Genomic DNA, 23,406 nt, shown 5'->3' on the forward strand with positions numbered 1-23,406 from the left:
GTATACTGCAGGGTAGCTTGTGAATTTACTCCAGGTGGAACTAAAGTCTGATCTAACACTTGATTATATTTCACATCATTCATCCACATCTGTAAAGTAACTAAAGGTATTCAATACATGTAATGGAGTAAAAGTACACCATTTACCTCTGAACTGTATAGTGGAGTAGAAGTACAAAGTAGCATCAAAGTCAAGTAAAGTACAAATATCTCAAAATTGTACTTAAGTACAGGCTACTTGAATAAGTGTACTTAGTAACTTCCCACATCTGAAATCAGATGACTTCAAGTAATGTGATAATTTCTTAGTATTTGATCCTTCAACTTGGCCTCAGGAAATGCAAGGACTTCACAGTTTTGGCAACAAGTTTTGGAGAAAGCAAATCGGAGGCTTAAAAAGAGACTGGGAGGTGCATCTTCATCATCTTGCATGCAAGAAGTGTAAATAGAGGACAGTGAAGGAGACACTGAGGAGGACCACGCTTCATGGGGTGAGTACCAAATGCTGTCTCCTGGTACTCATCTGAGTAACTCATAAAAAAAAGTGATGTGCACCCCTGGATATAATACATTAATTGTGCTTTGCCTGAACCTCATCATGACACTAGAGAGGACGGCAGGATTGTAATTTCCCGTGTTCAGTGAATGCAATTATTACGTAAAAGATTATTTCCAAGGCATTGGATATTTCATATGATCATTATAGTTATAAAATAAGAGAATAAATTAAAAACAGTTATACTATGACAGTAATACAAGAATACCGTTTAAAAGGGGTGTAATTTGTAAAATATACATAAAGAAAATCTGTTTCATATGGGTGTTGAGAGATGTATCCATATATCTCTTAATGGGAAACCCTACATGTTTGAGCACCCTCTATGAAACGTCAAGCTACCCCACAGCACCCCCAAAAGAAAATCTCTGGCGCCGCCACTCTGGGCTAAGCCCCTAATGTTTCCAGGTCCAGGAAACGCCCCTGAGTAGAATCATAAACAAATGTATTCTATACAAGCAACTCAATATAGTTATTTAAAGAAATCAGTCAAATAAAAACATTGCAGTTATTTATGTATAAATATTTACAGGTTGCAAATACATACAAAAAATTAAACATTACAAATATATGACTATGGTACAAACAGAAAGAAAAGGGGTCTACAATACATCCTGTCATGTGTTTATATCTTCAGGTTTTCAGGAGTATTATAATAGATCGTTTTCAAGAACGGAAAATCGGATAAACCTAAAATAATCTCAATTGTGCCTAATGTCTAAAAATGTATACCACTATGTTTTAGCCCCCACATAAATACTGAACTAAAAGTTTGTTGCTTAAGGTTTTAAAAGATAGTTTAATGCTGTAGCTGCAGTTGTTTACAGTTTGACCCAGCAAAGAGGCAATATAATATCTATACCAAGACAGAAATAACCGTTTCACAAATACCTAGAAAGGTCAACAAACACTGAAAGCAAACCAAAAGTTGTTGCTCAAATCTACTTATTTACACAACTTATGAGAACATTCCCAGCTCACAAATATGTGTGTTAACATATTAAGATGTAAAAAAAGGGGTCAGATTAAATAAGTGTAAACTTCTTCCGACCCCTTTTCGGATGTGTAATTAGCTAAAGCTTTGTTGTTTATTGATATCAGACAATGATACTATAGATTATTCAATTATTAATTAAATGTTTCGTTTTGTTATTGCATTCATTTGTATAGTACTGTATAATGTCTCTATCACCTTTTGTTTCATTTGTATTTTCTTTAGTTTTACACGCTCGAAAAAACAAAAAAAACTAACAAACGTTTGAATACCCTCCTGAAATAAAGAAGTCTGAACAGTATGTAAGTATCAAATTTATTCTCAAGTACACAAACAAAGGTGGCGATATGAAATCAAACAATGTGACACTGTCCATGTCATTCTTTTTTTGAAATGTTGAATCTTCATTTAGCACCTTAATAGTTCGGTTATACATGATTTATATAGTCAGTCATACAAAAATGAAACGGGTGAATAATGCAAGTCAGTAACATAAAAATAAGCATGGGGCATTTGGATCACAGTAACTTAAGATATGTTATCAAAAAGTACCGATTTCAGCATCTTGTATTTTCACCTATTAGTACCGTTAAGCCGCTACAGTCCCATACCGAAAAAATGCTCACGATAAGAGTTATTTGACGACTAGGCCTAGACAGTGACTACTAAACACAAGTTCAACTGACATTTTTGGACCTTATTTTTTCACATTAGAGCTTTTGTAGTGTTGCATTTACATAGGAGTAGTAGGTATATACAGAAAAGTTCATTGTCAAACAATGCTGAAACATGATGAGTTGGTTTCATGTACCTGGAGTGTGAAAATATGTCAGAAAATGCAAAGAGTAAGGCACTCAATATGCTCCTGTGCTGCCAACCTGTCTACAGGATTGTATCCTTTCAAGTACACAGTGTTCCTGGCACCCTCTAGTGTTGAACTGCGGTCTGTGCGCTTCTTGGCTCTGACATTCGTAGTTGATTTGGGAACCTTTCCCCCCCGCCTATAATATATTTAATCCATTTTGAGGATTGCAGAAAAAAAAAGTGTTGAGCAGCTCTGATTGACAATCAAAATCTGTCCTGAGATCTACTGATATAAGAAAGCAGAACTAGTCATTGTGGATTGAGCTTTGAGAAAATAACTGTTGTGTAGTGTATTTAAAAAAAGAAAAGACCGTATACCACATTTACTGCGTTTTCATTTTGTCTTATTTTCTTTGTCAAAGTTAAACCCTGTTCTCACCAAATTTGTAACAAGTGCCCTCACTCCAATAGGCCCTTGAGAACTCATAAAGCTACTGCCAGACCCTCGTCAAAACAAGTGGGAACCGTACGCTAACTTCACGTGAATGGTCACTCAACACCGAGACAGAACAAATGAAATCTACATGACGTCCACAAAGAACTCGCTGGGGTTTCCCATGGCCAGGTGGAAAGACTGGCGTGATGCAGTCAGCTCTGGGGGCACGGCGCCCAGGTCACGGGTGGGGGGGGCACCTGGAGGCCCCCCCGGGGTGGAGGAGGGCATCTGGGCTAGAGCCGGGTGCATTTGGGCCGCGGACATCTGCTGCGGGTGAGAAAGAGTGTGAGCGGTCATGGCGGGGTGTGCGTGCTGGGGCACCATCATCACCATCATGGGGTTGTACGGCAGGATGCCCGGCGGGTAGGGGGACATGTGGGGGGGCTGGGGCATGCGGTGGTGGTGCGAGCGCTGGGAGGAGGCGTGGCTGTGCTCGCTGGGGGCCGCCGAGCCGTGGCCGCGCCTCAGGCTGCTGCGGGTGGAGTATTCTGATTCGCTGCCGCTGCCGGAGCGAGAGTCTCCGCCTTCTCCGCCCCCGCCAGAGGGGGATTTCTCCCCCCCGCCGACAGTGCTGCCCGGTCCTTTAGTGCTGCGGCGACCCCCCCCCTCGCTCCTCGTCGATCCACTGCTTCGGCTCCCTGGGGGCAGAAAAGAAATGTCATTACACCTTGTGAGATGCACTTTTGAGCAAGAAAACTTGTAATAACAGTTTCTGCTCAAAGCTCAAAAAACATTCAGTAAGAAATATTTAATAGTACAATTTTTTTCATACAAGAAATGGCATAAACTGTAAGCAGCAACTATAGCAGAGTGACATAAAAACTCATGGTATTCTTTGCACAGCAGTGATTTGTAATGAGTGAGTGGAACCGGTATAATGTCCCCTCAGATTTACACCTGCTGCTGACCGCTGTGTGTCTCACCTTCGCTGTGCTGGCTGCCGGTGGAGCCCGGGGCGTAGCTGTAGCTGGTGAGCTCGTGGTAGGGAGGGGGCTGGCTGGAGAAGGCATGTGTGGGGTAAGGCTGGTAGGGGAAGGTGTGCATCATGGGCCACGGGGAGGCCCCAGGGAGAGGCAGGGGGGCCAGTGTGTCCTGGTCTGACGCCCCACTGGAGCCGTCATTGTCATTCAGCGACAAGTTGGCCATGTCTGGGCGGGGAAGAGAGAGGAGATACATGAGGATACAAAGTGTTCCTTAAAGATCTACAGTTAAAACACAATTACCCTAATCCCTGCATTATGTTTAAAATCTTTTAATATTTAAAGTCAGCCGACGCGGCACCCATGAAGATGATCGAAGAGAGAGATGTTTTTACAACCAAACCCGCTGCAGTTTGTTGCTTCTCCTCTGCTTGTTGTTGTGCTTTCTGCAGAGTCTAACTTTAGGGATGGCAGCACATTATATAAATCCTTCCATAATGGAAATGTCACATGATTTACTCACAAGCAGCAGAGTGTTCACAAGAGGAATGTGTGCAAATGTAATTAAGCGTTAACGTTCATGCAGACAGATCTGAGTCGCGCTTTGTTGTCTCTGTTTTTTCGGGGGAACTCACAGTTCTCGCAGTCGCTTAGATCTCCGAAGACGTAGTAGCACTGTTCGGAGAAGGTGATCTTGTTGACGGTGTGCCGGATGAAGCCGGCCTTCAGCAGGTTGCTGGCGTACTTCCGGGCTTCGCGGCGGTCCTGGAATCCCTCGATGTGGTGGAAGAGCCACTCCACTACGTCTGAGCCTGGTGGCGGAGGAAGCATGTAAGATGAGGTGGAACTTTATAAACCAAAATGAAATATAAACATTTTTATTATTTGAAGTATTCCTAAATAAATAAAAGGTATACTACGCTGGAATAAAAGGTGCAAAATAACAACTGCTATGTTGTAAATTAAAGAAGACCTATTATTCTTTTCTGGATTATCCCTTTCCTGTAGTGTGTTATATAGGTTTTAGTGCATGTAAATGGTCTGCAAAGGCTTAAATCCCAAAGTTCCCCCTAGAGGGAGTTTCTCCCCCACACACTCCCCCCTGCACGAAATGCCTTGATTGTAATCCTTTGTTTACTTCCACATAATAGTAATATTACTATGCAACACTCACACTTCTATTGTCTAGCCCTCCTACACATTGTACATGCTAGGCTAAGGGGCGGGACATCTCTAAGCAGGGGACCAATCATAACAGAGCCTCCAGCTATGAGCATAATAGGGCCCCTTTAAATATGTCATTACATGTATGAGAGAAAGTCTAAAAAAAAAAACTACTAAATCAATAATTGCCATTAAACAACTCAATCAGACATTATCAAAAAATAAAAATGTTGTTTCCTGAAGAAAAGCACCCGTAACTAAATAATGTAAGAAACTGTAAATGCAGCAGAAATAAGAAAATTAAATGTTCTTTTCGGAAAGCAGATAATGGACGTAGTTTATGTAATCGCTTCTTGTGATTCAGTCGCAGGTGATTCCAATTTAACAGATGTTTGTAGGAAGTCACACGGATTTAATTCTGAGAACATAATGCCGGCCCTGTAAAGTCCTCTGAAGCATGGAGAGTTCATGCAACCAATGTGCTCCATTGTCTGTTGTTAGGGCTGCTCGATTATGGCAAAAATTATAATTCAACTGAAAATACAAAAAAAATATATATATATTTTAAAAAAAAAGAAAGAAAAAGAAATAATAAAAAAATAATCGTTTTATTTAGATTACTTTGTTTTCGTAATCGTTGCCAGCCATATTAAAATACTCAATTAAAATACGATTAATTGAGCAGCCCTATCTGTTCTGTTTGTTTTGTTCTCACCGAGGAAAGCGTTGGGGATGGTGATTTTGAGCCACATGCGGTCCCTGACCTCCAGACCCGACTCCGGAGAGGCCATCGCCTTGGCAACGGACGCCATGTCAGAGTGCAGGGATAGATTGAAGTCATCAAAACCTGGAGAGAGGAATAATAAAGCGTTCATTATAAAAACACAAGAAGAGATGAAGAAGAAAGATTGGTACTTATTCCTTTTCATAAGAGTACAAATGACAATGAAATGGTTACTAAAAGATATCCAGATAAACTCCAAATTTATAAAGATGTCTAATTGAAATGTACAGTATATGAGAATTGGAAATCAGAGGGGAAAAACTGGTGAGTATGTTATCTGTTAACTACATACTGTCATTTGATGTGAATGCTTTTCTTAAAGCCCCTGTCACACTGTCCCGAAATTGACACCCGATGGACACACGAATATGGAATTGTGAATTTCGCACGAAGATGGCCCCGAACCACACACGAAGGCAACATTTACATTACATTTAAGACATACAACTGCGACGAAAGTAACACAAACAATTATGTTAAAGTATTATGATACTGTACTGATATTTTCCGACTTTGTTCTTTACTTTCTCCGTATTTATATGTAGAAGATATTGAGTTTTCTCCGTCATGTTGTTTCCATAGCAACAACAACTTCCTTGCCTTCAAAATAACATATTATATCCTTTTTAGTTTCACAGAACACAAATTGGGTTATTTACATAATATGTTTACATGATTTTGTTGTGCAATAAAACAACAAGATGGACGCACGATAAAGGAAATGTTCAAATTCGGCTCTGATCGTAACAACATCGGCCCATTCGTGAGGGCATCTTAAGGCATGCCAAAGATTTTGCCACCGCTCCCGAAGTTGCTGCCGGAGCCTGATAAATTCCACCGGCGGTCATACGATGGCTTAAGATGCCCTCACGAATGCCTTACGAAGGGCAAAATGGACACACAAAGTCAACACGAAAATGAACCTTCACAAGGTCCTTCGGCAATGCTTTGTGATGCCAAAGATTTTGCCACTGCTCCCGAAGTTGCTGCCGGAGCCTGAGAAACTCCACCGGCGGTCATGCGATGGCTTAAGATGCCCTCACGAATGGCCCGATGTTGTTACGATCAGAGCCGAATTTGAACATTTCCTTAATCGTGTGTCCATTGGGTGTCAATTTCGGGACAGTGTGACATGGGCTTTTCCAGCTTCTGACCTTTTTAACTCTGAATGTTGATAGTTTTAAGTGTATTTCATTTTGTTGTTTGTGCTCTGTAATTATAAAACAACAAAAAAAGTAAGGAAGGACGAAGGAGTCCAGATAAGGATAAATAAAAGAGAACAGACAGTGAAATTGTAGTAGAGAAAGTCAGGAGGGTAAGTTTAGGGCATGAAAGAAGCAGACATCATTTATCAAGTCTCATAACAACAGCGACAAAAGCAGAGGGACAGATACTTTACAAAAATAACCTCATCCAGGCTTTGGATATCCACACGGACAAAGAAACTGGGTAAAGCAGTGGAGGATATAGTTTATGGTTCTCACGTTCGGTCTCGGTGACGGAGGAGGAGGAGGTGATGGTGCTGAGGGAGGAGCTGCCTGGGAAGGCGGGGTAAGCTCCGGTCATGGCCACCGAGTGGCTCACCCACGCTGCCGGGTCGATGGGTCTGATTGGTTCATCTGCACAGGAGGAGAAGAGGTTACGAAGCTGTCACGGCAGTAAACGTATTAAGGTAAGAGGAGAAACGGTGCTTACTGCGAGGCAGAGTGAAGTAGCCCTGAGGAGAGGGGTCCCAACACTTTGCCACTGTGAGGATGATGGGCCTGGCAATAAACACAACAACAAGAGAACATTATTATCAATGCGACAGGCCAAACTGATAATGTCTAAAAAGGGAGAAAAACAGCAGCTCACCCTGGCTTGTGCACAATCTCCCTCAGGACCCGCACTGCATCGTCGTTGCTCATATTCTCAAAGTTGATGTCATTCACCTTGGAGGGTTTTAGAGAACAAGAAAAGGATTTCATTTACGGCAGGTATTTTGATAACTGTTGTACATAGATCATTTTTCCGGGTCTGCTTTTCTGTAACCTCTCACATTTATTTTCTGTCTCACATTTTTTGGGAGAATTATCATTTCAAAAAGGCACTGATGAGTTTGTTTGCATTTGAAAGGAGACATTACATTTAGTGGTAAAAACCAGTAACACACATTCATATATCTCAGCACTTCAAAACTATTTAATTCCATATGCAAATCTGAACCTCTGTTTATAAGCTTATAAAAAAAAACTCTGGAAAAGCTAAAAAGCTACACCAGTATTCAACAAAAGATCCATATACAAATGTATTTAAAATAAAGATGAAAGCACTCTCTCCTCACCTGCAGCAGCATGTCACCCGGCTCGATGCGTCCGTCCGCAGCCACAGCTCCTCCCTTCATGATGGAGCCGATGTAGATGCCTCCATCCCCCCTTTCGTTGCTCTGGCCCACGATGCTGATGCCCAGGAAATTGTACTTCTCTGTATTATTGAAAAATCCAAAGTAGTGTTAAAACCAGGCATAGATTTGTGTAGTGCAGCATTTCCTTTGACACATTGTTTATGGATGTTATCAATCAGAGGTTACAGACCCATGTTGAGAGTGACGGTGATGATGTTCAAGGACATGGTGGAGTCCGTCACGCTGCTGAAGGAGGAGGCCTGGGCGGGGGGACCACAAAATTGCCATGAGAGACAGAAATATGTACTCTGAGCAAACCAGTTCAATGGCTCTCTACACACTTGATTTTACCAAAGAACACCATGACAAAACAAAAACAACAACAACATGAGAGAATGTGAGGTGAATAGGATAGCTGAACAGTACATACCCTCTCCAGACGTGGGGGGCGCTGTTTCCTGCGTCTGCGGTGCCGCTTGAGAAGCCTGGAGGCTGTGCTCTGCTCTGTCGCACTGCTGAACCTACAGGTTGTCCAAAGGTGAAAGGTCAGAAGAGAAACATGCGGTCACAAAACTTTCACAGGGCTGCTTTCGCCTCCTCTTTTGTATTATTTTGTGTGTCTAAAAAAGCCTAAAACGACAAAGGAAGCTAATCAGAGATCCTTGAGTAACTATCAAGGATCCATCTCATTCAACAGTGGTCTAAATGCACTCCAAAACAATTTAATTAACAATTAAATAGAAGGATGAATACAATGAAAAAGAAAATGGCAACCAGCGCATTCACATAAAAGCATATATATATATAAATATAAATATATATCCAATTACAATTATCTGTTCATATGAAAGGTGGCCAAAAACAAAAAATAGTTTTGTGTCCCTTGAGATAAGCGGAGGGGTGGTAACAGCAGACTTTAAAGGGGACACTTTCTTTTTCTTTTTTTCAGGTTTATATTTGTATTCTGTGTACTGTGACGTGTTTACATGCTTTAATGTTCAAAAAGGTCTTTATTTGTAATCGTGCTGCAGCACCTCTTTTCACCCTCTGTCTGAAACGAGTACCGGTACAATGTGTTGGAGCGATAGCCAATAGAAGTGAGAGTGTCACATCATGATTTCACTATGTAGCGGAAGTAAACAAAGAGTCCAATGGAGGCATTCCAGCCAGTGTGTGGGAGAGAAAGTCCCTCTGGAGGGAACTTTCCATATAACACATTACAGGAAAGGGAAACCCCAAAAAGCATGATAGGTCCCCTTTAACTTGACATGCTCTCAGTCTCCCCCCACCTGCTCATGGTGTCGTCGTCCTCCGAGTCGCAGAAGCTGGTGGTCTCCAGCTCGCTGCTCATCACGGTGCTGGAGCTCTCGTAACCTGCCAGGTGGCGCTCTAGGCGACTCTGCCCGTTGATGCGAGGCCCTAGAAGAAGATATTCACCGTGAGTTTTCATGTTTGCTCAAGTCAGCGTTTGCCTTTTCCTTCTATGGAATTACAAACATCCCCCACTTCTTGACATTCCTTGATTCTATCACATATTCATTATTTGGATGTTGGCCAATGTGTTCTGCCGTTTCTCACCGTGCGGCTCCATGCCATCTCTGTGCCGAGGCCTCTCCCTCCTGAAGGAAACTACAGACTCCGTCTCAGTCTGGTCGTCAAGGGTCTCCACACTGCCGGTCGCATTGGGGCTATAAAAAGATGAAATAAAGCATGACGAGATTTCAGCGTTTGGTCTATACGTTATATTTTTACAAAAGAGACATCTGTTTTTCCAGCTTAGCCTTTATGAGCATGTCAAGTACAATGAAAACAACATGAAACGTACGGGGGACTTTTTGAAGTTTATACACTGTTAAAATGTTAGATTTTTTAAGTGTTTGATCCCAAAGAACATTATACATCATTATACATCTTCAAAAGTATATGCAGCAGATCAAAATACACACACATGAAAACACATGATAAAAGTTTGACTGTCTGAACGTACAGATGGCAATATGATCCACTTCAACTTGTTACTTCCATATAGGGTTTTGACATATGATATTCTGAAATCCCATTAAATTGTATACAGAGGCTGACTGACACTTTAACATCCTGTAACCGTATTTAAATCATTACGGAAACTATCAGATGACAGGAGAGCTATCGACGCGTAATGTATCAGCTCACATGGAGACTGAAAGGACAGGAAGGGAAGCACTCAGTGAAATGTCTGATAAACTCGGGCAAAATGCCAAAATAAGCCAACATGGGGCCGTCAAATATTCTGTTCACATAGGGAGACAGAGAACGCCTTGTGGTTCACCTTGAGAGCCAGATAAATGTCAGAGACCCTGCAATTTGAATTAGATTTCCGGTAAAGGCAATTGTGTTCGTCCAGCTTGGAAAGAAATAACTAGAGCGGCGGCTTCTTCTTTGAGCCAAATCATAACTTTTTTTTTTACATTCGATTGCATTAAGGCTTTATGATATCCTTCACAGTAGACATTTGAACATATACAATTGCTGATCACCACTTTCATTGCATTTTGGATGATTTAGTCAACTTTGTAACACCCATGGTGTTCCCGGTCAAAAATGACCGCCATAAAGAAAAGGAATTAGTAACCATCCGGATCAGATAAAACACACACCCACACCCACACACTCTAGATGTGTTAAACACCCCCTATGTGCCCAATCCCCCATGTGAATCACACCTGACACACACACACACACAAACACACACAGAACAATGACACATTTCCCACTCTTATGCGCCCATCCCCCCACATGGATCACACCTGGCACACGCAATACATGTTCAGTGTCTATTCTTTGTATATTTACTGCAGTTGTTCATGTATACCAGTAGTCTGATACAATATGTACAGTTTGAAAGAGTGTTAAAGAAAATTTGGAGATGATTAATGGTTTTTGTGTTAATGTAATAGCAGTTAAAACAGGACCGGTCAAATTTGACCGCAAACACCAAAATAAGGGGGGGAGGGGGGGGGGAAACAAAGACATAGGAGGGTTAAACAACACATTTGGGGAAGTTAAGTAGTTTAATTTGAAAGTGAATGCAAAAACAATGAGGGAAACCTTCTGCTGTCTCGAGACAGGACGAGACAAGATCCAAAGATAAGTAATGAATGAGAGCGCTGCAGTTGTAATGGCAGGTTGCGGTGACGACTGTGAACTCCATGTGACCCCTGAACCAAACTCAGAGAGCTCCAGACAACTGCTTGAAGAACAGTGATGGTAAGAAGCTATTAAAATACTGTGTTTGTTTTAGACCCTACAAGGTCCAAATGTATTAACAATAACGTGTTCCTGATATTTTAGTAGATGCTAGAAGAGACAAAAGGTATTCAAAGCATCTTTTATTCAAAAAGTTTCTATTGCATTGCTAGTTTTATATTCTTTAAAGCTTCTATAATCACTATTTTTATATTAACAACGGATCAAATAACTGTGTGTAATGTGAAAGGGACAGTTTGTGGTGTCAAACCCACAGGATACCTCTCTGACTGCAGTTACCTTTAGCTTAAGTATTAGCCCCTTTCAGCTTTTTGGTTTGGTTTCACAGTACGCAATGTTTAAGTTTAGTCTCATGAAAAAGCTCTCTGAAAACATACTATAAACTACCTGCCCGTCACTTTGCGTCACACAAACATATTTAGCAACTAGCTAGTGAACATAGAGGAGCATTTAGCATCTTAAGAGACATATATTGCTCTAGGAGCTGATGAAAAGCAAAAAAGGGTTAAATGGAGTAAATATTGGGTCTCATTAATTAGCTTGACCAAAAAAACAACTGTATGAAATGCTAATGATCGCTTCTTAAAACAATATTCGAAACCAAAGACTGCTTAAACTTTGAATAAGGTGAGGTTCAATAACAATAGACACCATCTCTCTTGTATTTGATCTCTTAATATATTAAAACTGTACGTGAAATCCAATAATATACTTAAACTACATGTAAGAACATTTCAAAATTAAGTCTTTTGTGTAGGTTTTTTGTACCGAAAGTTTCTCCCAGAACTGGTCTAGTTAGGGCGGCCCCGACTAAGATCAGGTTTAAATGAGCTGTAGTATTCATGCTATTCTTGTAGTAACTTAATCCTGGGAGTGTGTGAGATATTCAGGAAAAGATACAGTTTCTATATCACAGCTATGGGAGAAGCACTAGTGTATGTTGGGGCTAAAAGGAAGGGAGACATGTGCAGCTTGTGTGCATGTTTCAACGCCTTGTGACTAGGGCTGCTCAATTAATCGTATTTTAAATCACGATTATGGCTTGCAACGATTACGAAAACAACGTAATCGAAATAAAACGATTATTTTTTTATTATTGTTATTACTTTTTCTTATAGTTTTTTGGTTTTTCAGTTGAATTATATTTAAAGGTGACCTATTATGCAAAAGGCACTTTTGTACGTCTTTTATACATGAACATGTGTCCCCGGTGTTCCAGGGAACTCACCAAGTGTCAGAAAACACAACCCTCTCTATTTTCCTCCATAAAAAATCTCTAAAAAAGGGGCTGCAACGGATCTGATACAGGCTGTTTCTCAATCTCGAGGAAAGTGGCTTCCAAGCCAATATTTAAAAGATTCTACGTCATCGAGTGCCGCCGAAGGACTGTTCCAATCTCAAGGCTGCACATGGGTAGACTTCGCGTCCTTAAAATCCTCACAATGCTTTGCGCACGGACCATTTTCCCCAAATCTGTGGCGGAAAATGTAAGGCGGGGCCTCTCATATGACGCACACCTGCACACTTGCTAGCCTGTTCCACTCTTCGTCTTCCGAATGCCAGGAAGGATTCTTGCCTAGCTTCTGAAGCAAGTGACTCGGAAGACATGTGCTACCAAGCAAGCATCCTCGCGATTGAGAAACGGCCACAGACTGATCCAGATTTGAACACTTCTATGACGTCACAGAAGTGGCGCTACGGCTATTGGGCCAACTCCACCAATCAGGAGGAGACAGCCACGGACATTGCCGTTCGAAAGCACTGGAGACGCTGTAGTATATATGCCAGGCCTGTAGATGGTGCTGTTCTCACAGAATCAGCCCATGCAAAGACAGTGATAAATTGAGCAAAATGAGGAATGGCTAAAATGATTTAATAATCGCAATTACAATTATTGACCCAAATAATGGAGATTATGACTTTTGCCATAATCGAGCAGCCCTACTTGTGATGCTCCCTCTCTGGGTAAATAAACAGAGGAATTCATGTTTCAAACGAGTGTTGCTTACTGGAAGGAGGGCGGTCTGGAGTCCCCGATGCCCCCGGTCCTCTCTACAGGTGGGGGAGGGAGAGGGGGAGGAGGGGGCGAAGGCTGGGTCGTCGTCTCCACCGGTGGGACCACAGCCACTGGAAGCTCTGCTGTTGGAGAGTCTGAAGACACCAGCTGCAAGAGGAGCACAAAAAGATGTAGGTAGGGGTAGAGATGATAATCAAACAAAATGTAAAAAAGAGAGGGTGAGAAAACAAGAGGGATGAAAGGACAGGGGGAGGAAAAGCAGGGTAAGATGTCAATTACTTTGACACACAAACACTGGGCTCTTTTCAGACGGACGTCTCAAGGGCATACTGAAATGCTATCCTACACTTAACCTGTCTCTCTTCATTATACAACAAAAGTGCCTACAAGCGCAGAGACACACACACAGCTAGGATGAATGCCATGCAGCGTCGAATTACCTGGAGCATGGAAACACACACAGGAAGAGGGGAAGACGTAGTTAAGACCAGTTTAGGAAACAGAAATATGGGAGTATAAGGAGCAGTGATGACGTATTGTTGTAGTCCGACACGGAAGGTAGCATCGCAAGGGCTCCCTCGACTAAAACGATTTGATTTCCCTATGAGATTTGAAATGTTACAGAATATTGGTTCAGGGAAGTTATGTGTTTTGTTCAACAGGACAAATTCTAACACCACTTTTGTGATTTTTAAAGTCAGAACTAGATAGCTAGCAAAAAGCTATATAAGAACTACATCTTGTCACCTATGCTAAGCTAAAGGTAGACTTTGGCGTGCTGACGTTTGGTTGTCTCATTGTTAGAAAACATATTTTTAAGACACAAAAAAGCTTTGGAAAATCACAACAAGTGGGGCGTTTACTGACACATTTTATGTCGTAGTTAATCTCTTAAACTTGTGTTAACCAGACCTAAATTCAGGCATCTAACAAAAAACATATTTTAAAAAAGCGTTGCCTTCGAGATTAGGGAACCAGCAGTGGTAAAATGCTAACTCATTCCCAGGTTTGAAGACTCATTCCTGCACCACTCTATTAGCAGTAATATAAGAATGAAAATATTCTAACAATGCTGGGAATATTCAGTATCTATGCACTTGAAATAACCTAGTCTTTCGACGTTTGGTGTAGTTCAGATTCTTAAACGCATTCCCCGTCAAAATAACTCAACCGAATGGAGCCTATCAGCCGGTACAGACGGCCCCTCCCTGCTCCCCCCTCCCCACTAATGGCTTTGAGTCCATGAAACACTCGTCTTCTGGGATCCCTCTATCCGTCTTGGCCTGCAGCTCACATATCAGTCCCTCTGGTCTCCGAGCTTTGTCCCCCCCCCCCCCTCTTTAAAGCCTTCTCTCCTTCTTATGCACTTAACAGATGCCTCGGCCTCAAACCTGCTCATCTGGGCCCGGTCCCCGTGTTTTGTCTCTATTCTAATGTAACTCGCAGGGTGGGGCACAACAACTGGGCCTTTTACTGGGGGGAAATGGAAAGTATGAAGGCTGTACCTGGCAACGCACTGTACTGTAACTGGGAACTGTGCTGTGCTGCTGGAAGCTCGCAAGCTTGAGTTTAGATCAACACAATGAGAGAATGATTTTCTTGTGCCGTGATTTGTGGAGAAAAGCTAAAGCCCACATGCTGCATGGTCAAACAATCACTGTGATATACAGATGTATTCGATTATGTGTCGGCAGACTTCGTGACTTTCAAAATCGGCTTACCTAGCAAAATCTTTAAAGTACGAGACTTCAAAAACGCATGCCAAGTGTAAAAACAGTCAAATCTCATAAAGAAAACAGCCAAACTTTTATTTTCTTTACTGTTGGTTTAGTCCTTTTTTTTTTTTAAAGGAATATTATTCCTGGTTGCCTGCATTAATGCAATACCTAAAACCATAGAAAGACGCAATACAGGAAACACTTCTGGGGAATAGATGCTATATCTTAGCACAGTGTCTCTATTAAGACAGGAGGGTAAACGTTACACGTTTTCATACACGTTTTCACCAGTGATTTTCGATGACTTCTCCATGACCTTTACCTAATTTTCCACGACCAAACCAATGACTCTTTCTCAGCGGTGCCACTGAAAATGGTTTATTTTAACATGGAACAGGAAAATAAGGTCTGCATATGAAACATGTTGTGCCTGTTTAAAACAAATCAAACAGGCTTACTAGCTTCTATTCAAATCTCTCACCAGCAAAATACCTCGACAGTTAAATGCCATTTTACGTTTCATTACTATACAGCATTTATTAGATGGATAAAATATAAATTATATTTGATGCAACTTTAGTTACATTTCCAAGACTTTTCCAAAACTTTCCAGGTTTTTAAATGACCGTAAGAACCCTGTCTCATAGATACTGCGAGTGTGTTACTTCTCGTTTAACCTGGTTGTGTTGTCCTTTCATCTTTCCCACTAATAGAGGGGATTTCTTCCAAGATATGTTTTAACTAAGAACCCTAACCCCCTAACCACTTTAAAATCTAGTATGCCGCAACATGACATACAACTGCATCTTAAATGGCTCACATTAAAATGTATTACTTTATTTTATTGCTGCTCATTAGACAACATCATTAGTCCGAGGGGGGGGACAGCACAGGAAAAGGAAACGTGGCTTCTGGAAACATGCCGATGCTGGCTGATTTTTTAGATGAAAGCCAGGTCTTGACATTTGCACAGAAGCCTTTGTGGGAAATGAGTTCACTAGCATTTATATTTACGCAACAGGTTTTATTGTTTCTTACCCATGAGACCACTCTGCCGTTGAAACATGGCAACTTGGCACTGTCATCGGAAATCTCTTCCTTCACCACCCTGAAAAACAAAAAGAGACACACAGTTAGCATCAGGTTTGAATTGTTCTACCGAACATTAGGTATACGTTGTCTCGATGGCACAGCATGGAATGAAATCTGAACACAACACCGAGGCTTCAGTCGAGTCGTAAAGAAAATGTGGAACTGCTGGAGAATTAAAAAGTGATTTATGATATGACATGGCTGAACTAAATCAAATTCTTGGCTTATTTCAGAAATACGACTAGGATGTGTTATGACAAGCTGTCCCTGTTCGCTCGCCGTACTGTTTTACATGCGTTCCAGATGTTTTATGGATCACCTAACAAAACTGACACTAGTTGAGCAATACTTTGGCGTATATCATATCAACACCTGCAAGGTTTTTACTCATCAGGAACCAATGTTAAAGTGATTTTCTTAAAAAGGAGGGTTGTCAAGTTAAACTTATTTTACACTGATGCCCTGATCAGGTTTTCTTTAGCCCCAATCCTAAAATATTGAGTATCTGCTCATTTGTTCTCCAAAACAACATTTATTTTTATTGAAATGTTAATCAAATATGTATACTGGGGGGGGGGGGGGGCATATCAATTGAAATATTGAATTGAACAATTTAATGATAAAATATTCATGACATTTGACTGAAAACTCATGAAATTCTATTTAGCCGTAAAGAAGAACAGCTCATGATTGGACTACAACTGTCTAATATTGGCGATTCACCCAGTCTTTTTCCTATCACAGCAGAGCTAACAGTTAGCCTCTAGCTAAAAGACAACACGTAGCTTATTGGTAGCCTGAAGCTGCACTTTTTAAAAAGACACCATGGTCACTGCCATGGTCAAAGATGCCGGGGAAACAAGTAACAACTGTACTTTAAAATCCTCTTGCGTCTACCAGCTACAAGCCACTCTTTCAGATCCAATTTGCATCATGCGAATAAAATCTATTTGTAATGAAAGAACAATTATATCACTGAGATTATACTCTGCTAATCGTATTACCGAAACACCAGTCAAGCCCTGAAGCGTTGAATTAGCACAGCAGATATCAAAGAAAATAACAAACAATCCTAATTAGCTTCCTCCGGCTGGTGACAGACTCCATTGGAATTCATTCAACGAGCTAAATCACACACTTACTGCTATTGTGGCTCGATGACAAAATTACAGTCAGCAAATTAAATGCATGCAAATCCAATACACGTAACAACACAAAGCAAAGCTCCTCAAAAGGCACATCCGCCGGGCTCCTCTGTAGTATTCCTGCATGTTCGTCAGAAAGACAAACATCAGGCCTAAGCTGTGTAATTCCCCCCCAGCAGCCTGTACTATGTTATTAGAGTAGATTACACGGACAGGGGCTGGGCTGAGTGTTACAGAGAGGACACTTGACTGCTTCAACTCCTTCAAAAGTTATTTTTCCAGCTTCCTATGCCGGCCTCTCATGTGTGCGAGACTTGGTCAGGCTCCACTGGGCTTTCGTAAGCAGCTGTTGAGAGCTGGTTTTGTGGGCGAGTGTTAACATACGCCCGAGTTGTTGTGGGGAACAGCTACAGGACCACGTGGCTTTTGAATGCCGTGCGTGTGGCTTCTGAGCGTTAGCTAAACTCATTTTTTGCCAGCCGTTTAATTGCCCCCCTAACACTGCGGGAAACTGCGGATGAACAGATGCTGCATTCTTCTCCCGAGAGTGTAATTGTCTTCTTTCCTCGACCGTCCAAACAAACAACCGACCGCAGTCGAGAGTCATTTCACACACACTCTAAAATGCATCGCCTATATGTACAAACAACGCCGAAATATGCTAAGTAGGGCTGCACGATGTGGAGAAAATAAGTAAGAGCGATTATGTTGTCAATTGAAGAAGTCACTTTGAGCTCTGGTAACTGGAAATGAACTATTCTCACGATGTGTTGACCAAATACATAATCAGGGAATACAATTGATAGAATAATTTAGGAGAAACATAAATAAAGTGGCAGTTTACGCTGACTGATATTTGTTTACCATGTCATTCATCTCAGTATCATTGAACGATTAGCATGGTGTGATGTTTTCAGGAGGATCTGTACCAAACAATATTGGTTTTTCATTGGTTCTGAGTCTGTAGGATCCTATTGGTAGTTGTGGATATCTCTACAGCTCCATAAAACGTTGTTCAAACCTTTTAAGCAGCGTTTCCGCCAGGGGGGCGTCTTGCCGTCATTTGACGGCCTTATTCAGTTCGGGACGCCCTGAACGCGAGCGTCCATTAATATTAATAATTCGAGAGAAGATCGAGAGTTTTTATCACTTGAAATGACGAAAAGGAAACAGGACATCCCTCTGTTGGAGGGGCAAAGGAGTCTGGTGGGATTCTTTTTGGAGTATTGAAGATTGTTTCCCCGACATCGAAGGTGCCTGCTACAGGACAACACGGAACGTACGCGATGAGCGGGGGGGGTTTTAGTGGAGCACGCGCGTGAGCTGCGAGCGCCGGAGCCTCGCAGCGGCGATATTGAGGCTCCGTGGTAAACTGTGGTAACATGAAGAGCCGTTTGGGAGCCAAAACCGCCGGCGCTTTAAGAGAGCCGAGCCAAATGATCCGACTCACTAACGTAAAAAGACAGTATCTATAAGGGACGGCTCAAGTCAAAATTCAACCCCCCCCCCCCGCTCTCGGGGTGGATGCCCTCTCAGCCCTGGTCTGGCGGAAACACTGCCTTTAAGTATACTTCCTGCGATTATATTTCACATTCAACATTACCATTTTGATTACATTTCAACAAATTGAGTAGCCCTAATGCCTATTCCTGTTAGATTTAACACGCCCTGAAGTTTTCACCCCCACTTCCTCACTTTCCAGTCCCTTGCTGATATCAAATTCCTGCATCCAACTCACCATTGCCTTTCTAACAATCAATTTTACTTATACCGCTTCCTGATCCTCCACACCAGCAGACGGAGAATATCTAATAACCCCGAGCGAACACAATCCCGCTCTGTCTCCCCTTTCTTCTCCCCGCGGACACCCGGCAAATGGTCTCTGTCCGGCCCCCAGGATCGCAGCTCCGGCCCTGACCTGACCCACCCCCCCCCACACACACACACACACCCCACTGCCACACACACAGCTCGGCTCGACAGCTGGCCTCGTACCAGGGCAAATGAAAACACACACTATATTACACACTCCTCTCCTGGTGTGGAGAAGGGGGGAAACACGTCCCTGCTTTGATTGGACAGCTGACTCAGAGCTATGTTTGAAAAGTCTGTTGGAGGTATTCAAATGAAACGGTGATGCTGATTTAACTTTTAGAAAATGAGTTATTCAGCCATACTCTCTGAAAAACACTCTGCTGGGAGTTTGGTGTGGGAGGGCTTTTTTTAAGATGAGGATTTTATGCTTTTGGAAAACACCTACAAGCAGGAATATGATGACACAATGTCATGTCTGTGTACTGGACAAGCTCTTCATTTAACTACTAACTTGCAAATCACACTCTTGAATTAGTGAGGCAAAAATAAATAAATGAATGAAGACTACTGGGATGTAAAAAATTAGCTTTCTGAAGTTTTAACTGTGTCCATTAAATAGTACAAATGACTTTCTTTAGGTGTACACTCACATTTGCAAGTTCATTAAAACAACAGTTCTGCAACAAAAAATAATCTGCTGTAATTTGGATAATCCATTTATGGTATAAATCCCTTTCTGGCAAAAACCTAACCCCTGGTTCTGACTTCCACGTGTGAAAGGTTGTTGCTTTTCTCTGGTTTGTAACATTGTAGGTACAAATTATATATTTCAGTTTTGAATTGTTGGCTGAAAAAAACTTGGAGCTCTGGGAACATGAGGTGGACCGTTCTCTAGTATGTCTTTTGATAAAAAGATAATAAAGGAAATGATCGATAGATTCACCTGGGAGAGAAAATAAATGCCAAAAATAATATTGCTATGGAAACACAGTGGACATGCACTCAATTTCGTTCTTCTACATAAGTAGTTTTGTTAAAAGTTGACTTGATAATAATTCAATATAGTCTAACGAGGCCTAAAAGTGAATATTGTCATTATTTACTGTGTATTTTTGCTATAAAAGAAAAAAGTGAATAACTGAGCTTTCAAACTACAAATATGGTAAAAAGCAATGTACTGACATTTCTAAATCATTTCAGCCAGGCATTGAGTATTGTAAAAATGCCTCTCACCACAGAAAAGGAACATCTTTACATGTCAGTAACTGGTGTTGCTGGTATTAATATTGAAATGATGCCAGCTCTGTCAAGCCCCAAAGAAAAGCCATCTCATCTCATCTTGTTGTGTTTGAGCTGATACTGAAGCTCTTTGGCCCCCGGCTCCAGTGTTGCCATCCAAAGGGCAGAAGAGGCAAATAGCCCAGCTTTAAAACTCATCCAAGACTACAATGCGTTTAACAGAAGCCCTATGGGTCTCACTGGGTGAATAAACCGCAAACAAGCATTCCTGTGCACAGCAGCTACACAGAAAGTAAAAAAAAAAGATGAATTGATAGAGGAGAGGAGACGGCTCTTTCTGAACGAGTGGATTGGGAGGAAGCCAGGGAATGAAAGGATGGCTGGCAGGCCAAAGTGTTAAAGAGGGGAGACAAAACCCTGGCCTCAGTCCCGAAAGAATGAAAAGGCCAAGGATTTCACAAGATGATGGACTGAAGGGGGGTGGGAGGGATGAGGATTAGGGCAAAGAAAAGCAGCAGGGACAGGGAATGCCTCTCATTGTAATGATGATGTTTCCTGAGAAATGTCCCCAGCCTACAGACACTCAGTATTTATAGAAGCACTTGGAAATGCATCACTAGTCGTTGTAACTTTTTACTGATTAGGAGAGGTTCAATGGCGACCTGCTTCATTCAAGTGTATTATCCTTTCACCATACGTTTTCACCGCGTTTGACAAATACACGACAGCCGGTCACAAGATAGGACCGCATGACTTTTCTGACATGCATGCATTCCTGTAAGGTTTTGTTTTTTTAATTAGACAAGAATGTTAAGTGTTTACTTACGCCAAGTTAACGCTCCCCCACTAAGAAAATAATGGCTGTTTTACAACGTGTACAACTTTTGTCACGGCATTTAAACAGTGGTGTAAGTAACTAAGTACATTTACTTAAGTACTGCAGTTAAGGACAATTTTGAGGTACTTTTGCAAGAGTTTGTGCATTTCATTGTTTTGCTACTTCTACTCAACTAGAGTCCTGAGTTAAATCATGTACTTTTATTCCACTACTTTTATGTCATATATTTAGTTACTTTGCAGATTTTCATTAATAATGTGGTATATACAACACTTAAAAATGACTTTAGTTACACCTGGTTTGAAATTCACAATTTACCCTGAAGTATACAAAGTCATTAAAACACTTTAATGCATCACAAATTATAATATATATTATTTTGGAATCTGTTTATGGTGCTTTAAGTAGATGTTGATGCTAATACTTCTGCACTTTGACTTGGTTAACATTTTGAATGCTGGACTTCTACTTGTAACATTCCTACACTCTGGTACTTTTACTAGGACCTGAGTACTTCTTCCACCTCTGCATTTAAATATGTGTACTCCTACTACCAGCTGTTTATCACTCCTACTGTTGCAAGGAAACCACAAAGCTCTTCCCTGCTAAAGGATTAAAAAAAGAAAACCCAGCAGCTCACCCGAAGTCCTGGTCCATAGACTTGAAGAAGAATTTGTAGTTTGGCTTGTTCAAGACCTGTTTAAAATCCAGCAAAGTTATATTTTCGGCAGCAATGGGTATCTTCACCAAGTACGGCGTCTCCTCTTCGTCGATGTGATAAATTATTTTGGTTTCCGCCATCTCTGCTGGAAGTTGCCACGGGAGAAGCAAACACTATGAGGCGAGGTTAACTTTGTTGGGGAGTTAGTTAGCAGCTAGGTGGCTAACGAGACGGCAGAGGTGAAACGATGATGGCCACTGAGATTTTTCAGTCCGAGCCGGAGGACGTAATGCGTCTGTAACCCTGCTCACAAACTCGCGGTCCGACTTTAAAGTAGTAGAAAACTGTGCGCATTCCCCCGCATTGTTACCGAGGGGTGAAAAACCGACGGGGAAACGCTACATTCACACGACCTAACTACCAACAACTTTTCCCCCAACAAAAACACACAGGGGAGGGGGTCTAAAAAACTTTTTACCACTTTTTGCGAGCCAACGCGGCGTGTGACGTCATTACGTAGCCCCCTTTGATTTACGTACGCTCCCAACCACCCTTCACCACCACCAGCATTTTTATTATTTTAGAAATAATACCATAATAATGTCCTTTTACAAGTAAGAGTCCTGCAGTTAAATACACTTTAACTCGTATTTAAACTCACATTATTTGCATATTAATACTGTTAATACATGTTTATTCTTATTTCATTGTATTTTTTATTTGACTTTTATTCTTTTTAGGTGTACTACTATCTGTGTTTCTTTTTGTATTATGTTGCTGTTATGACACATGACCTTCCCTACGTGCATTAATAAAGGTTCTATTTTAATTGATTTTATCTTTAAGCTTAATCTATATATAATCCAATGTCAATAGGTTTAATTATGTTGCCTAGTGAAAGTGTGAGTATTCAAATGTATTTGGTATTTTCTTTGTATTGTCTATAATTTAGATACTTTAGTGATAAATGTATTTTCTACTGTACATTTTTATATATTTGTTGTTAATTTTTATTTGTATTATATATGTATCTTATTCTATCTTTTAAATATTTTAACTCATGCTTGACAAGACTGCTGCTGTGACCAAATACTTTCACAATTGGGGATGAATAAAGTATTTATCTATCCATCTATCTATCTATCTATCTATCTATCTATCTATCCATACATCTATCTATACATCTATCTATCTATACATCTATATATACATCTATCTATCCATCTATCTATCTATACATCTATCTATCTATCTATCTATACATCTATCTATCTATCTATCTATACATCTATCTATCTATCTATCTATCTATCTATACATCTATCTATCTATACATCTATCTATCTATCTATCTATCTATCTATCTATCTATCTATACATCTATCTATCTATCTATATCTATACATCTATCTATACATCATTATTATATCAGTGGAGAAAATATTATTGATGCATAACTTCAGTGTTGCAGCTGGTAGAAGTGGGGTTAGCCCCATTTGTGCCAAAGACTATATTTAGTTTGATAGAATATGCCA

At 41.0% G+C, this 23,406-nt stretch overlaps 1 protein-coding gene across 1 annotated transcript; it reads right to left on the reverse strand.

The window, feature by feature from the left end:
- Positions 1-1,850: 1,850 nt before the first annotated feature.
- dvl2 (dishevelled segment polarity protein 2) lies at positions 1,851-22,377 on the reverse strand. Its single transcript, XM_079669989.1, has 15 exons — positions 21,851-22,377; positions 16,120-16,189; positions 13,356-13,510; positions 9,679-9,788; positions 9,390-9,519; positions 8,531-8,621; positions 8,291-8,360; positions 8,041-8,180; positions 7,572-7,648; positions 7,413-7,480; positions 7,202-7,336; positions 5,649-5,780; positions 4,405-4,581; positions 3,773-3,997; positions 1,851-3,487 (listed from the first exon to the last, which is right to left on the reverse strand). The coding sequence occupies exons 1-15, from the start codon at positions 22,009-22,011 to the stop codon at positions 2,934-2,936; spliced, it is 2,295 nt and encodes a 764-aa protein (XP_079526115.1). The 5' UTR covers positions 22,012-22,377; the 3' UTR covers positions 1,851-2,933.
- Between the last annotated feature and the right edge of the window lie 1,029 nt (positions 22,378-23,406).

Source organism: Notothenia rossii (assembly GCF_949606895.1).
Source record: "Notothenia rossii genome assembly, chromosome: 3".
NCBI classification, from domain to species: Eukaryota; Metazoa; Chordata; class Actinopteri; order Perciformes; family Nototheniidae; genus Notothenia; species Notothenia rossii.